The sequence below is a fragment of the Sinocyclocheilus grahami genome, unplaced genomic scaffold (assembly GCF_001515645.1).
Source record: "Sinocyclocheilus grahami isolate Dianchi unplaced genomic scaffold, SAMN03320097.WGS_v1.1 scaffold220.1, whole genome shotgun sequence".
In the NCBI taxonomy this organism is placed as follows: Eukaryota; Metazoa; Chordata; class Actinopteri; order Cypriniformes; family Cyprinidae; genus Sinocyclocheilus; species Sinocyclocheilus grahami.
This window is the reverse complement of record NW_015505399.1, coordinates 610,785-628,809: the sequence shown is the minus strand read 5'-3', so window position 1 is coordinate 628,809 and position 18,025 is coordinate 610,785. Positions and strand designations below refer to the sequence as shown.

Here is an 18,025-nt window from a genome sequence, read left to right as displayed (position 1 = left end):
CTCTATAGCTTTTGTGAGAGCTCTTTTGACTTGGCCATATTTGCAACACAACTTTAGCACATGCATGGGCTAAATTCATATAGGACTCAAAACTATTACAATATACTGTATGTTGACATCTTACACGTGTAATATGCCACATTTACATTTCATTTAGCAGACACAAAAATAGCTTCTACACTAGTGTAAACAGTTGAAGTCACCAGAAATAAACCTACAGATCTCATAAGACATTAGTGAAGACCCTCGAGGCCTAAATATGTGTTTACAGTATATGTACTATGTACTGTATGTAAAATGATAATCCAGACAATTGCTGATGACAAATAAGATTTTACTCAGGGGTACACATGAAAGTTAATTTTTCCTAAACTACAAACAAAGGCATTTGTTTTTTCAAAATTCAGTTCTTTTACATTAATTACAACCATTCAAAAATTCCCTTGTTTGTTCTTATGTATGTCTGTGCATCATAGATGATCAGGAGCAAACCAGCTGGCAGGAATCCACTGTGGTTCTTCTTGAGCATGTTGTATAGCCGTGAACAGATCCATCCATGAATCTTGCAGATCATCGGTCACAATCACACAGTCAAAGTACTGACGATACTTGGCCTTCATAGTCCTGCTTGCTTCCTCAATCTCCTCAAAGTCTTTGTCCTGAGAAAACCAGTGGGACAGTGTTACATGTCATAACCAGAATTCATGAACACACTCTTTACTTATGTTCATAGCAGCTAATCAACCTGTTATCAGAAAAATTTTTACTACAAGAAATATCAAATGCATATCTTACATAAAAGTATCTCTTGATGTATCTATTGGAAAGAAAATGTGGGTCTTTTCTTGTTTGCTTCATGCAGGCAGGAGATGGAGGCCGTACATATATGATGTAGGGCTTCAGCTTCTTGGTTCTGACTGAATGAATGCACTGGAATAAACAGATATGTGCATGTACATCACTGTTTGCAACCAAACTAATGATAAAAACATAAGTGTGGTTTTGATAAACATAAATGACACCTACATGAGGTTCAAGGTCAATAACACATATTTTTCCATTGTCCAAAACATCTTGGGCCGAGTCTAAGCTGGTGCCGTACATGTGTCCATTATGCTGTCCATACTCAAGAAATCTGGACATTGTTAAAAACACAAAAAACACCCCAGAGTAAGCTGAATCACAAGAACAGATTGCCAACTATATATATATATTTTAAGTATTTAAACATAAGCAATAAGATTACTTGTGATTAACCACCATGTACGCGAACACTTCCTTGGTCACAAAGTGATATTCACGGCCATTCTTCCCACCCATTTTCTGGGACCGTGTTGTGTCTTGAACAAAACAAGAGACAACTTATAACATCAGACCGTTTTGTTAAATAATGTAAGATGACAACTTATAACATCAGACCGTTTTGTTAAATAATGTAAGATGCTGTAAGCAATTTCAGACATTTTGTTAACTTCAAACACACAGCCTCTCTTTAAAATCCAGCCCTCCAAAATCTGAGGGTAGTCAGGACATTTTTTCATATTTAAAAAAACTAGCTTACAGAACCTTTAAGTCAGAGGTTAAAGGGATCAAATGGACCACATACGAGATATTGGTCCCTGGTACGTATTAGGGTTGATTTTGATTAGCCTCCTGTGTAGTTCATTTACACCAACTCCTGATGGAGCTGTGAAAAACATGGAAAAGCATTAAGCCTTTAATAGGACAAATTTAAAACAGCCAATAAGACAAATGATAGTTATTGTCCGTTCATGTATGGATAAGATAATCCTGCACAAAGAGGACCATACCAATGAGCACAATGAGATGGGGGGGGGATCGTCTATGTGGCGCTGGTAGTGGACCACCTCTTCATAAACGGTGGCTGAGGTGTTATGGCAGCTGCTGACACCACAGGAATAACATGATGGTTCTTTTACATTAATTACAACCATTCAAAAATTCCCTTGTTTGTTCTTATGTATGTCTGTGCATCATAGATGATCAGGAGCAAACCAGCTGGCAGGAATCCACTGTGGTTCTTCTTGAGCATGTTGTATAGCCGTGAACAGATCCATGCATGAATCTTGCAGATCATCGGTCACAATCACACAGTCAAAATACTGACGATACTTGGCCTTCATAGTCCTGCTTGCTTCCTCAATCTCCTCAAAGTCTTTGTCCTGAGAAAACCAGTGGGACAGTGTTACATGTCATAACCAGAATTCATGAACACACTCTTTACTTATGTTCATAGCAGCTAATCAACCTGTTATCAGAAAAAAATGGGGCTTTCGATTACTGTATGATTTCCTCCTCCATACACGCAGACTGTGTCGGAACCCCGCTGATTCAAACAATTAAAAAATTTACTTTTCATTTAGGTGTACATATGAGCCAAAATTTACATTTGTAATTCAGATTTCATACCTATATATAATCCCTGCATATGTTCACCATTCTCACCCTCCTCTGACACTGGGCAAAACAAAGATTTGATCAATTAAAGATCATTGACAAATGTTTTAATAACAAATCAGCAAATCTACATAAAATCTAATATTTACATAAAATCTAAATTATTCTCGCATTCCATAAAAAGTTTTTTCCTCAGAAAAGACTTACCTACCGAACTCAAAATCTTCTTCGTCTGTAAGAACAAAAAAATTTATTCAACACTGTTAAATTCAGACAACCCATACTATTACTAAGGAAGCCGGTTTACACTATTTGTTGCGATTTACAATTTGTTACAATTTTGATTTGACATCTCACAATTCTTGATGATTATATCTTGGAATTAAGAGTTTCTTTCTCAGAATTGTGAAATTGCTAAATATAAACTCAGAGAAGTCACAATTGTGAGATGAGAAGTTGCTATTTTTTATTCCGTGCAGAAACAGGCTTTCATATATTACCACGAAGTTAAATGAAGATATGGATTCAGTGGGATAATCACCTGTTTCAATGCATTTGTTCTCATCCGTTGTCTCCTCTTCTCCTTCAGAGCCACACTCAACACACTACACAACTAAAACAAATGTTTTATACAAGTTCTTAACGAATGAAATCAACATGAACACGTCTCTATTAAGTTCATATACACCCATTTCTCACAATTAAATTCAAACCAATTCCTTATAGATAAAAACAAGTTTCATATATTTTTTTCTTGTTGAAAATTCTGTTTAACAGAAACAAATCACATGAAACACTGAACAGTTCTCAATAGTGAAGATATTATGAAAGCAATACCTGTGACATGCCATATTTCAAAGAGCATAAAACATATTATTTGAATGTACAGTTTAAATACTAAACATTTTAGGCATAAATTTAAACATACTAAGCTAACACTAAAATATGAAAGACAAAAAAGATACATACCAACATCTGTTGCACTCACTTTACATACCAAAGCAAAGAAAACGACAAAGAATTAGACTAGTAATAAATAAATAAAGATATTATATATATTAATAATATTAATGCAACATTGTGGGTAATCAAATGAACAGACTGCAATTAGCAAATCATAAGCAGCATTCTTTGTACAACTTAATACACATGTAAAGATGAATTTTTCAATAAAGATAACTCTCTCTGACCTTGAGATAATATAAATGAGCGGTTTCTGCTACTGTGATTACAAAATCTGTTAAGATACAGAGGTACAGAGAGATACAGGATTGTGGTCATTAAGTCTTATATAGTTTTAACTTCTCCATCCTTCAACAACAGCCTCTATGTAAAGCCTGCAGTACACTGAGCAATCCGTCCTGAAATGAGCTTGAAATGCTCAGGGACCTTGCAAACTTCAGATGCTCCTAATTCCTCAAAAGGATATGCAGAAGAATCATCTGGTGTTTAGAATTAACAGTATCTATCTTTCTTTCACCTTAACGGTTGAGCGCAAAGTGGACAGGACTAGTCAATCAGTCATGAAGGAAGGATCATGCCAAGAACAGCTCACTTTCAAGCTTCTTTAAAGTAATTAGATCAGGGTAGAGAGAGGGCAGGGTTAAGAGGCTTATGATGCCAACCAACATCTTAAAGAGTGCACAGAAGTTCATACATTTGTGTGTGTATGTGTCTGTGTGTGTTATTAACGTACAGGGTCTGATGCAGGTGTGAGCCTGATAAGGTTGGGACCACCACAACTCCCTTTGCTTACTGTAAAACATGGAAATAAATATCAATCTTGCTCACAAATTTATCAGTGACATAATTTTGAACTTAATTAAGCATAATTCAAAACTGACTATCTGAACTGGTTAGTGGAGGGGATGAGGCCACAACACAATGAGGCACTGTGGAGTTTCCTGGCCTGCCACCATTGGATGTCCCACTGGTCGACAATCTTCAGCAAGTCTCCTTTACTGAACGCCATGCCTGCATCTCGGCAGGGGATCGCAAGGTCCTGCAGAGGACTGTAATCCACCATGGCTCTCACATACAGCTAATGGGAGACAAGAGACAAACAATCAAAGGGATAGTTCACCCAAAAATTTAAATTCTGTAATTAATTACTCACCTGTATTTTTTTATGAAATCCGAAAGCTTTCTGACCCTGCATAGATAGCAACGCAACTTAAAAATTCAAGGCCCAGAAAGGTAGTAATGGCATTGTTAAAATAGTCCATGTAACATTGCGTCGAAGACCGACACGGAAGAGAATACATTTTTCTAGAATAGTCGTTATTTTTGTTTTCTTTGCACACAAAAAGTATTCTCATAGCTTCATAAAATTACGGCTGAACCACTGATGCCACATGGACAATTTTAACGATGTCCTTACGAACTTTCTGGACCTTGAACACAGCTTTATTACGTTTTTCTCCGCTCGCAGAAGCGCTGCAGGTGCGTAATGTGATATGAAGACCATGTGAATCCTCATGTTCTGTTGTTTGCTGCTTTTTGCGCATGTAAAATGAATCCCCGGGAATCAAATGTTAGTATTTTTAACAGGTCACAGACACTTATCCTTTCTAATTTAATTTAATGCAATTCTAATTTAAAATAATCTTGTCGGTTAACGGTTAATAATCGGTTAATGAGCGCCGGTTGTCGTTTAGGAAAAATAACCGAAATGAACATCCCTTGTCTTAACTTAGACCCTTAGTCTTAACTTAGACTTGATGAGAGTGAGCTGTCATCAATCCGCCATTGTTTCACCGCCAGAGCAGACAAGAATGACTCCCAACAAGCGATTGAGCTGTTCTGTTGTTGGATGTAATAATGAACATAGCAGTCGTCATTTACTCTCGACATCTGAGCCGCTGAAGACGCAGTGGATTACGTTTGTTTTTGAAGGGAATGCGCCCCCAATCTAACCTAAATGCGCTTATGTTTGCGCAAATCATTCGTGATCCAGCTTAATCTACAGAAGAAGTGAGTGTAAGGTTTTTTAATGAATATTTGCAAATTGCCTTTCCTAATAATGTGCTAGTTAGCAAGTTTCACGACAAATGCAGCTAAAGTTTACCGTCTCTCAGAGAGCGGCTCAGAAGAGAGGGGCGGGCGAGCAGAGCTAATTTGCATTTAAAGCGGCATGCAAGGAAACAGCTCGCTATGAAAAGAGCTGTTTTTGACAGGGTAAAAAGGGTATTGTTTTACACTACCATTGAGACATTTTAACCAAACTATGTTACAGACTATTCATTAAGACCCAAAAGAATCATATCAACTTGTGGAAAATGGGCATCTGATGACCCCTTTAAAGACTTTAAAAGGTCATGTCATACATTTATTATTCAGATTCAAGTTCAGAAATTTACATTAAGCTTTCAAACTAAGAATTTAACAAACCTAATCTTAAATAATCAAGGTAAAAATTGATATTCTAACGACATAACCTTATGATTTTACAAGTAATAATGTTATTTGTCCCTGAAAAAAAATATGAAAATATAATTTAATTCTCACCTTGAGAGTTGTCAACATGAATCCAAGCTGTCCCAGCTGTAGACTGGGGTCTGTAAGGTCCTCTATCAGACTCACTTCAGAGCCCAGGTTTCTGATCCTACACATTCACAAGCGACAGGTTCTTTACGTGGGCAGACAAACTGCACATACATTAATGTTTCAACTGATAACTTTATTGCCAATAAGTCCATATGCAGTGAAAGGTTTATAAAAGTACCGTGCGCGGAGCACCACATAGAGGAAGATTGGAAAGAGGTCATCCATGCACCACAGAAAATCTTGCCCAAGCAGAGCCTGCATGTCCTGGGTGATCTCCTCAAAGGTCAGCTGTATCACCTGCAACTTGTCTGAGGGAGTGAATGCTGTGCTGTAGAAGCAAAAATAAAAATAAAAAGGAGATAGCTAATGAAGTGTTCCTGTTGTTGTTTTCTGCCTTTGTTACACACATGACTATCTTTACCTGATCTGTTGCAGGGTTTCAACAGCAGTTGCAAAGCAGGCGTCTTTAGTACAAGGCAAGACCTGTCCATTAAAATCGATTAAACCAATAAAGTTATATTTTACCATCAGTGTCATTACTGATTATTTTCTTAGAAATGACAGAAAGCATTACCTGGTTTTTCTCTCCCAATACAGAGATAGACACTGGGCAGAACTTTCTGGAAAACAAAATGACATTGATTCAACTCAACATTGTAAAAACCACCGTCCTTCCTGGCCTGGGGCTTTGATTGGTTATTACTGTATATGCAGGGGCCACAAAAAGTATTTGCACGCTTATGAAATTAAATGTTTATATGCTTAAAAATAGCAAAAAAAACACACATTTGATTTCATTGGGTTTTAAATATTAAACATAGCAAATATAATATTGCCTTTTGCATGCATAATGCCTTATAAAAACGTATTTTGTATGATCTCATGAATAATCATAACACAAGTTATAATAAATTTTAATACTGGTTATAATTTTTAAGTGAATGATTACTTTTAACACATGATTAACACATTATATCCAAGTTACCATTATAGTTTCCATGGTTATAATGTGTTATGAGTCTCATATCTTGACATTTTTAAAGTTTAATGTCTTATAACCACCTCATAGTATCTTATGGCTGTTTAAGAATTGACAAAACCTTGGTTACTTTGCTAAAATCAGACAATGAACACTTTGAAATGATTATGACCACATTATAAAGCCTTTTGGATTACAAGAAGACTTTGTCAAGATAAGGGACTTACAATACATTACAAATATGGGAACTATACTCCATTATAAGTTAAGTGGATATAACATGGTATTTATTACGTGTTATAATTCATCACACTCTTTGAAGGTATAACCACAAATAGGTCAGAAAAATAATATTAAAACTGTCATTAAGATTTTTCATGAGATGATACATACAAGTGTTTTTTTATTATTTTCATAAGGCACCATGCATGCATTATAATGAAGTAAGAATACTCTTATAAATGTCTGTATAAATGCACTGCATTATAAATAGTCTTCATATAAAGTGCTGACTGACTACTGCGAATTGTGAAAGTGAATTGACTACTAATGCCTAATAATTAATTACCAAGGACATGATATTTTGGTGTCCAAATATCATATATCAAATATATCCATTGTTTCATCAACCAAACTTCTTTTCATGATATCCTATTTGAAAAAAGTTTTTGTGCAATGTGTTTAACATGAATGTCAGTTAGTTTTATATTTTCCATCTACTGCAATGACTTAAGTGTCCAAATACTTTTTAGGGTCAGTATAAATGTATCATAAACACTGTAAAAGTATAATATTTCATATGGTACTGTCACTATTGTCACTTACTGTTGTACTCCAAGGAAGGCTAGAAGAGCAAGATCAGGCTGCTTATTGAGTCTTAACACACAGTTCCAGTACACCTCCTCTTCTCTCTCTTTCTCTAGTGTGTAGAGAGTGAAGAGAGGAGGGTAAAGCCTCGGCAGCAACACCGGCAGGATAAGACTTGAGCTGCTCACTAACCAACTGCAGTAACACAACACAAGACTGTCATACTTTCAGAAAGTAACTATATCTATCTATTTGTATATATCTATTTATCTTCTGTGGTAAGAGCAATTTTTAAAGAATTGAAACATTTATTCAGCAAGGATCCATTAAAATGATCAAAAGTTACAGTAAAGAGATGTACAATGCTACTAAAGATTTTTAAATATATAATAGATCGATAATAGAATGATCTGAGTAAATTTAACTTAATGTAACGTAATGCAACTAAAAAGTACGAAAATCAGAAATAACAAAACAGTAGTCGAGTGACAGTGATGCTGTCTTACCCCTGCTGTGGTGTTTCTGAATGTGTACTGCTGTTAAGAGACTCTGTGCCCTCATCTGAGGAACTGGAAGAATCCAAAATAAAACCTCCATCTTCAGGGAGACCAGGAAACAGAAACCTGCAGCACATATTTGTAACACAAATATTTGAAAAACAACAACATACTTAAAATTCCTTATAAATTTATAAGGAATATCAAGTGTGCAGTGGTCTCTGAGACTGTAAAGAAATGAACAGTATACCTCATTATTACATTTAGCCGAGTTCATTAAGTAATGACGTAGTAAATCTAAAAGAAGAACAGAACCTTCACAACAAGTCAAATGCTTGCTATGAGCTTTGCAAAATGCTCTGCTGGCTTTTAAAGCACTAAAGGTTTCTGGTAACTCATATTGAAGCATGAGAAGTGTTACCTGACTATTTGAAATATGCGCGTTAGGTACGACTGGATCTCCTCCACTGCCTGCTGTAGGAAGCGTCTATTAGAGCCCACACCAACATAAGTCATCCTGTACACAGTCACAAGGGTCTCCAGCAGCCAGCCCAGAGGGTGATGAGGGGTATCACACGCCTAAAAGGAGTCAGTAACCACCCCAAACTTTTGAACAGTAGTATAACTGCATTATGTAAGAAATGATTAAACCAAATGGCATTTATTTTAAATGAAAATCATATACATCTTACAATACCTTACAATATCAAAATCAAGATGAATACTATGTGACCACCTGTGGTTACTGTGCTAAGACATCTGTGATCTATATAAATGAAGCCAGGTCTTCTTCACTAAAAATCCCCTTCACACCAGTTGGTGTCATTGCAAACTTGGCTTAGAAAAGTAAATTAGTTCTGAAAAAGCTCTAGCATCATCTGTTTGCAGATGCCACTTGGATTGATATTTTGTAACTAATTCAATGACACTCTTAATTGTGACCATAAGTGTCTGAATGCTTTTTGATGCATCTGTACAGCTGTGCAGACTTGGTGTTAATAAGCCTTTGAACATCTCACCTTCAAGAGATACCGACGGATTCTGTTGTAGGAGTCAGCAGTAATAGGGCCCACATGTTGAGGAATCACCTCAAGGCTCTCCAGCATCTTAGTTTGAGATCGGCTCAGCTCCTCTGGACTATAGACAAACATACATCACTGGCGATTTCTTCATACTCTGTTCACTTACATTAATGTGCATACAAATAAAGAAGTTTTGCCTTTTGTGTACCAAAGTTCCCGTTTGGTGAACTATTGAATTAGTATTTGTTATTTAATTAAAAAAAAGAAGCCCTGGAGTGTAACATTAAACCCTTAACTATATGTTGCAGAGTATAAAGCATTTTGTACTGTATGTTACAAAGTGTGATCACACCTTTACTTGTTCACTGTTTTGTGTGTGTGTGTGTGTGAATACTATGTGACCACCTGTGGTTACTGTGCTAAGACATCTGTGATCTATATAAATGAAGCCAGGTCTTCTTCACTAAAAATCCCCTTCACACCAGTTGGTGTCATTGCAAACTTGGCTTAGAAAAGTAAATTAGTTCTGAAAAAGCTCTAGCATCATCTGTTTGCAGATGCCACTTGGATTGATATTTTGTAACTAATTCAATGACACTCTTAATTGTGACCATAAGTGTCTGAATGCTTTTTGATGCATCTGTACAGCTGTGCAGACTTGGTGTTAATAAGCCTTTGAACATCTCACCTTCAAGAGATACCGACGGATTCTGTTGTAGGAGTCAGCAGTAATAGGGCCCACATGTTGAGGAATCACCTCAAGGCTCTCCAGCATCTTAGTTTGAGATCGGCTCAGCTCCTCTGGACTATAGACAAACATACATCACTGGCGATTTCTTCATACTCTGTTCACTTACATTAATGTGCATACAAATAAAGAAGTTTTGCCTTTTGTGTACCAAAGTTCCCGTTTGGTGAACTATTGAATTAGTATTTGTTATTTAATTAAAAAAAAGAAGCCCTGGAGTGTAACATTAAACCCTTAACTATATGTTGCAGAGTATAAAGCATTTTGTACTGTATGTTACAAAGTGTGATCACACCTTTACTTGTTCTCTGTTTTGTGTGTGTGTGTGTGTGTGTGTGTGTGTGTGTACATACCGATATCTCTGTTGTCTGCGTCTGGCAGTGAGGGCGATGGCAATGTTCTCCCAGGCTTTCTCATGCACTCCTTCTCCAGGACCTTCACAGCCTAATCGACTCCAGCACTCATCAAACACTGCCTTCCACTTTTCTTCTGCAGGCACTGCGTGTTGACCAGCCACACTGCACACACAAAAATGCAAACACAGATTAAAAAATAAAAATAAAAATAAATATTCAGTAGGCCAAAGCATTACTCATGACAAACTTACGGTATCTTTCTTTCTCTCCTCAAAGCTTCAAAGGGTTTTGTAAAAGTTCCAGCCACTCTTAGACCGGCTCCCCAGTGACCGTCAAAGACCCCATCCAAAGAGTCACCATTAGGCATGAACAGAACGCCCTTCACATCCATAAAACCACAGGAGATTCAGATACACAGAAGCATTCACATGCACAAATCACAAATAAAGTTTCTATAGATTTACTGTGACCGAAATTGGTCAAATTAATTCAAAGATACCTTTCCGCACAGAGTCCAGTCCTCTATAAACTCTCCCTCAAAGACTGTGTCATCATCACAGAGAAGAGTCCCATTGCCCTACATCAGACAAAAGACATAGTAAGTTGCTCAAATAATAGTACACACTGCATCTAGTGCCAAAACAGCTAAAGAAGTGTATATTTAATATAAGCAATTTACAGGCACTTCAATGCAGGCATATAATAACATCTCAACTGACCATCATCTTGTTATTACAGAAGATTCCTTCATAATACAATCCAAACTGAGTTATAACGACTCCGACTCCATGACGCTGGTCATCGAGCCACATTCCCATGTATTTCTCTCCTCTGGGAGATATAAAACCAAATTAATGAATTGTTCAGGAGGATGTTTAAAATCTCTAATTTGGTAACTACAATGAACAAACCTGCTGAAGTCATCACACACCCCATAGCCTGTTCTCTTGCCTTGAACCCACTGGCCCACAAACACACTACTGGAGGAAGGAGAGGCTAACTTTCCACTCCGTAACATGCCGTGACCATGACACATGTTGTCCCTGAATGAGCCCTCGTATACCTCACCTGAAGCATACCTGCAAAGACCACAATCAGACCATGGGCAAGGTACTAGATGGCAACTATAACAATTTAAGATGTTCAGGGTCCCCCATTAACTGATAATGGTTCAAAGAGCTTTATAATATACACATTTACATGATTATTACCAAAATGTGCCAAAGCCATGTATTTTCCCCTCCTTCCAGTGACCTTGGTAACGCTCAAACTTGTTTAAGGTTATGTTGGGCGTCATAAAATCTCCAAATCTGCAAAGAAAAGAGAAATGGTTATTCTCACCAAGGCTGCATTTATTTTATTAAGATAGTGAACAGTCATTTTGTGAAATATTATTACAATTTAAAATAACTGTTTTGTTATTAGAATCTTTAAAAAAGTAATTTATTCCTGTGATATCAAGGCTGAATTTTCAGTTGTCATTACTTCAGTCTTCAGTGTCACATGATCATTCTAATGTGTTGATTTGGTGCTCAGGAGACTTTTTTCCCCCCATTATTACCAGTGTTGAAAACAGTTGTGCTGCTTAATATTTTTGTGGAAACTGTCATGTGTTTTTATTTTATCAGGATAATTGATGAATAGAAAGATCAAAAGAACAGCATTTATTCATAACAGAAGTCTTTGCAAACACTATAAATGCTAGCGTATAACAAAGAATCTGCAAACATGGGTATGTATGTTAATCTTAAACTGTGCATACTGACCCATCTTCCAACCCGTTCTTGAATGTGCCACAGTAAACTGTCCCCTCTGGCCACTTCAGAGTCCCTCTATTAAAGAAAAGAACAGAAGGTACAGGTACATGTGAACCACAGTTAATGCAACATGCTCCACAGTGGATTCAAATATATATATATATTAAAAAAAAAAAGGTTTTTGCACGTTAGGCAGGACTACCACCGGTGTTCCCTGAAAAAATTATAAATGCATGACAGCCCTGCTTAAGTGATTGAGAGAAATTTTTGAAAATGTTTTTTATTGTATAGAGTGTGAATACAGTCATTATGGGCATGCACTTACTTGCCATGAGGTTTGCCTGACAGCCAGCGGCCCTCATACGTGGCATCTTTGAGTCGGCCCTCTTTGCTGAAAGTGTAGGTAGACGTGCGTGACACCATGACACATGTTGTCCCTGAATGAGCCCTCGTATACCTCACCTGAAGCATACCTGCAAAGACCACAATCAGACCATGGGCAAGGTACTAGATGGCAACTATAACAATTTAAGATGTTCAGGGTCCCCCATTAACTGATAATGGTTCAAAGAGCTTTATAATATACACATTTACATGATTATTACCAAAATGTGCCAAAGCCATGTATTTTCCCCTCCTTCCAGTGACCTTGGTAACGCTCAAACTTGTTTAAGGTTATGTTGGGCGTCATAAAATCTCCAAATCTGCAAAGAAAAGAGAAATGGTTATTCTCACCAAGGCTGCATTTATTTTATTAAGATAGTGAACAGTCATTTTGTGAAATATTATTACAATTTAAAATAACTGTTTTGTTATTAGAATCTTTAAAAAAGTAATTTATTCCTGTGATATCAAGGCTGAATTTTCAGTTGTCATTACTTCAGTCTTCAGTGTCACATGATCATTCTAATGTGTTGATTTGGTGCTCAGGAGACTTTTTCCCCCCCATTATTACCAGTGTTGAAAACAGTTGTGCTGCTTAATATTTTTGTGGAAACTGTCATGTGTTTTTATTTTATCAGGATAATTGATGAATAGAAAGATCAAAAGAACAGCATTTATTCATAACAGAAGTCTTTGCAAACACTATAAATGCTAGCGTATAACAAAGAATCTGCAAACATGGGTATGTATGTTAATCTTAAACTGTGCATACTGACCCATCTTCCAACCCGTTCTTGAATGTGCCACAGTAAACTGTCCCCTCTGGCCACTTCAGAGTCCCTCTATTAAAGAAAAGAACAGAAGGTACAGGTACATGTGAACCACAGTTAATGCTCCACAGTGGATTCAAATATATATATATAAAAAAAAAAGGTTTTTGCACGTTAGGCAGGACTACCACCGGTGTTCCCTGAAAAAAATATAAATGCATGACAGCCCTGCTTAAGTGATTGAGAGAAATTTTTGAAAATGTTTTTTATTGTATAGAGTGTGAATACAGTCATTATGGGCATGCACTTACTTGCCATGAGGTTTGCCTGACAGCCAGCGGCCCTCATACGTGGCATCTTTGAGTCGGCCCTCTTTGCTGAAAGTGTAGGTAGACGTGCGTGACACAGGTGGTTCACCTTTCTGGCTGCTTCTAGACACACATGTCCTTCCGTTCAGGCCTAAAGCAAGCACGTCCTCAATGGCCTGGTTAATGGCTCTCAGCCACTTCCCCTACCAGAAAGCCAGCGGACGGTAGAATTAACGCAAAACAGAAAAACTTCTCAACCAAATTCCTACCGCATCAAGAGCATTACCTTTTCCAAAGGGGATGTTGCCAGAACAACAAAGTTATCTTCAGGTGTGGTCAGCTTAAGGCAATGTCTAGTAATGACAGTCATAGTTTAAACTGGGGCAGAAACGTTTTTTATTGGTTGATGGGTTGACCATTCAATATTTAATGAAATATTAATCATGTGCTAAACTAAATTACATTAAAATGAACTAAAACTGAAAACGAAAGATAAAAGATGTTAAGATGGATAACTTACTGGCCCACACTTTCATCTGAGATGGGCTCCACCCAGAGTATAGCAAGTGGATAGACGTAATGAGATGAGAACTGTAGAAACAGAGAGAGAGAATTTAATCAGTTACATTATAAGCAAACCACTCCCTCATCTACAGTATATTAAGAAGGGAATACAACTAAAGCCTCTGCTCTGCAGATTCATGAAAATAAAATTTAAAGGTGCCATAGAATGGAAAACTGTATTTACCTTGGCATAGTTGAATAATAACAGTTCTGTACATAGAAATGACATACCGTGAGCCTCAAACACCATTGTTTCCTCCTTCTTATGTAAATCTTGTGCATGCAAAAGACCACTGAAAAATAGGCGAATCAGAACATAACACCGACTGTGACGTTACAGTGGGGATCACTAATAGTTACGCCCCCAACATTTGCATATACCCGCCCATGTTCGAGGCCTGCACAGCCGAATCATCAGAAGTTCTGCAGGTATTGTGAAGAAACAAGCTAGGATAATAGCAAAAATGGCAGATCATGGAAATAAATGTTATATTCCAGGCTGTGCAGGGGCTGTGAAGTGCAGGGATGGGTTGGTGTCTGTATTCAGAAAGGCACGGAAAACAAATAACACGCGTTCTAATAAAATAACAAGAGCCACTAAAGGGACATGGTTAGCTGCTTGCTAGCGGTAGCCTGTTACATTACAGTACATAAGATTCACTTACCACATAAACAGAGTAAGGAGAGATGACTGAGGATGATGGTGAATCATTTACAGATCTTGAGCACCACTGACAAGCATCTGATCTTGTAAAATGTGTGGTAAGTACTGTCGCTGTAGTAGTTTACACAGAGCACGTGCAATCACAAATCTCGAAAGTGAAAGTAAAAAGCCATCGTGCATTCGAAATAAGTTTTAATGCCCCGCATATTAATATGCCTGCATTTATTTTATGTGGGTTCCCTGATGCCCACATTTTATATACAGTATAATTACCCAACGATATAACTGCGAGAGAATGTATTGAAATATATATATGTTCCCTGTTTCTTCCTGCTGTGTGAGCTACTGAAATGAGCAACACTGTGAAACAGCCAATCAGAGCAGAGCTCAACATTGAGCCGCACTGTGAAACAGCCGATCAGAGCAGAGCTCAACATTTTTATTCATGACCCTTCCAAATAAGGTAAAAACAGACCATTTAATTCTAGGGACAAATTCTAGGGTTGTAAATGGACATGTAAAACCGTTTCTGGGGATGTTTTGCCCTTACCTATGCCACATACCTTCTATGTAGATATCAGAGAACAATTTAAAATATTGTATAAATGCATTCTATGGCACCTTTAAACAGGAAATGCATCTAATTTGTGAATAAAACTGGTTTGCCTGAAAGAAAAAAAACACATTAGCCATATTAAACACTGTCAGTTCCTCAAGGAGCTTCACCCACCCATTCACACGAACACACACCCATGTAACTACTCATGCACAAGGGAAACCACACCCAACACCCAAACATATTACTACAACTACAGGCAGAAATCAACAGTTAAAAAGATCCATTTCATTTTAAGGAAATAAAAAGTATGCAACGAAACAGAACAATATGATGTGCTATGGCATGACATGATAGTATATGGGTGAAGTAGAGCCCCTCTGAGGTGTGTGAGTGGTTAGACATTGTAAAAAAACTGTTATTAAAAGCGTGTGCAGACAAGGGAGGAATTGAAACATTTAAATGTCATTGCCATTTTCAAACCACTGGCAAATTAGACCAAGAAGAAACACAGACCAACCAAGCGTGCAAAGAAAACATCACAGCAGAACATACACAGTTCAAGTTAAAAAAACCACAAAGCAATATGAGGCAATATGCCAGCATCCCCGACAAATACACACATAATGTTTTTTTTGGTTTTATGATGACTCTACATAGACATAGACATTTATATTGTACAAACATTATATTCTATCCACTAACCCTACCCCTAAACCTACCACTTACAAAAAATGGGCACTTGTAATTTTTCTAAATAAATAATACAAAAAAAAAACGCGTGGACATCTACATTTTGTAACCACATCATCAAAAATTGCAGGTTTTACTAACCTTGTGGGGACATGGTATACCTGGACCACACACGTGCGCACGCTCGAAAACAACAACTGATATATTTTTAAAGTTTCAATTAATGGAGATTCAGTGTTTAAAACCAGTTTAAAACTAGGATCAAAATGTCTTATAAGTTGCCCTAACTATTATTTTTTAGTTCCATTTCTGGTTTTCTGCCATTTTACTGATGTAGTACTAGTATTATTGATACTATTACAGCATGTATTAAAATTTTGAACTAGCTTTTATCTTAATATTTTCAGTTTTCATTTTAATAATTTTGTTATGCGTTTCTGTCATTTATATTGGGGCTTGTTTATTAATATTTCTATATGTCTTTATTTTTATATTAGTTTTAGTAATTTTATTATTCAAGTTATTTGCCAATGCAATATTTACATATTTTCATCTAACATTTATATTTTACTTAAGCTTTATTTAACAGTATAGTAGTTTTAGTTAACAATGCAATGAGCACCACTGACAAGCATCTGATCTTGTAAAATGTGTGGTAAGTACTGTCGCTGTAGTAGTTTACACAGAGCACGTGCAATCACAAATCTCGAAAGTGAAAGTAAAAAGCCATCGTGCATTCGAAATAAGTTTTAATGCCCCGCATATTAATATGCCTGCATTTATTTTATGTGGGTTCCCTGATGCCCACATTTTATATACAGTATAATTACCCAACGATATAACTGCGAGAGAATGTATTGAAATATATATATGTTCCCTGTTTCTTCCTGCTGTGTGAGCTACTGAAATGAGCAACACTGTGAAACAGCCAATCAGAGCAGAGCTCAACATTGAGCCGCACTGTGAAACAGCCGATCAGAGCAGAGCTCAACATTTTTATTCATGACCCTTCCAAATAAGGTAAAAACAGACCATTTAATTCTAGGGACAAATTCTAGGGTTGTAAATGGACATGTAAAACCGTTTCTGGGGATGTTTTGCCCTTACCTATGCCACATACCTTCTATGTAGATATCAGAGAACAATTTAAAATATTGTATAAATGCATTCTATGGCACCTTTAAACAGGAAATGCATCTAATTTGTGAATAAAACTGGTTTGCCTGAAAGAAAAAAAACACATTAGCCATATTAAACACTGTCAGTTCCTCAAGGAGCTTCACCCACCCATTCACACGAACACACACCCATGTAACTACTCATGCACAAGGGAAACCACACCCAACACCCAAACATATTACTACAACTACAGGCAGAAATCAACAGTTAAAAAGATCCATTTCATTTTAAGGAAATAAAAAGTATGCAACGAAACAGAACAATATGATGTGCTATGGCATGACATGATAGTATATGGGTGAAGTAGAGCCCCTCTGAGGTGTGTGAGTGGTTAGACATTGTAAAAAAACTGTTATTAAAAGCGTGTGCAGACAAGGGAGGAATTGAAACATTTAAATGTCATTGCCATTTTCAAACCACTGGCAAATTAGACCAAGAAGAAACACAGACCAACCAAGCGTGCAAAGAAAACATCACAGCAGAACATACACAGTTCAAGTTAAAAAAACCACAAAGCAATATGAGGCAATATGCCAGCATCCCCGACAAATACACACATAATGTTTTTTTTGGTTTTATGATGACTCTACATAGACATAGACATTTATATTGTACAAACATTATATTCTATCCACTAACCCTACCCCTAAACCTACCACTTACAAAAAATGGGCACTTGTAATTTTTCTAAATAAATAATACAAAAAAAAAACGCGTGGACATCTACATTTTGTAACCACATCATCAAAAATTGCAGGTTTTACTAACCTTGTGGGG

General features: G+C 36.8%; 1 protein-coding gene across 1 annotated transcript in view; it reads right to left on the bottom strand.

Annotated features, from left to right (window-relative positions):
- Positions 1-344: 344 nt before the first annotated feature.
- The window catches only part of als2a (alsin Rho guanine nucleotide exchange factor ALS2 a), a 29,905-nt gene continuing 12,224 nt past the window's right edge, over positions 345-18,025 (bottom strand). Inside the window, 32 exon segments of the mRNA XM_016287301.1 lie at positions 345-659; positions 796-930; positions 1,027-1,135; positions 1,247-1,340; positions 1,607-1,687; positions 1,812-1,836; positions 1,839-1,933; positions 2,270-2,347; positions 2,431-2,478; positions 2,630-2,650; positions 2,960-3,001; positions 3,388-3,405; positions 4,115-4,173; positions 4,263-4,459; positions 5,926-6,022; positions 6,143-6,292; positions 6,386-6,447; positions 6,539-6,584; positions 7,769-7,945; positions 8,257-8,373; positions 8,669-8,826; positions 9,958-10,075; positions 10,371-10,535; positions 10,625-10,752; positions 10,873-10,950; positions 11,093-11,204; positions 11,285-11,452; positions 12,736-12,834; positions 13,291-13,356; positions 13,596-13,795; positions 13,879-13,945; positions 14,113-14,183. Coding sequence (XP_016142787.1) covers positions 471-659; positions 796-930; positions 1,027-1,135; positions 1,247-1,340; positions 1,607-1,687; positions 1,812-1,836; positions 1,839-1,933; positions 2,270-2,347; positions 2,431-2,478; positions 2,630-2,650; positions 2,960-3,001; positions 3,388-3,405; positions 4,115-4,173; positions 4,263-4,459; positions 5,926-6,022; positions 6,143-6,292; positions 6,386-6,447; positions 6,539-6,584; positions 7,769-7,945; positions 8,257-8,373; positions 8,669-8,826; positions 9,958-10,075; positions 10,371-10,535; positions 10,625-10,752; positions 10,873-10,950; positions 11,093-11,204; positions 11,285-11,452; positions 12,736-12,834; positions 13,291-13,356; positions 13,596-13,795; positions 13,879-13,945; positions 14,113-14,183 — 3,270 coding nt within the window. The 3' untranslated portion in view covers positions 345-470.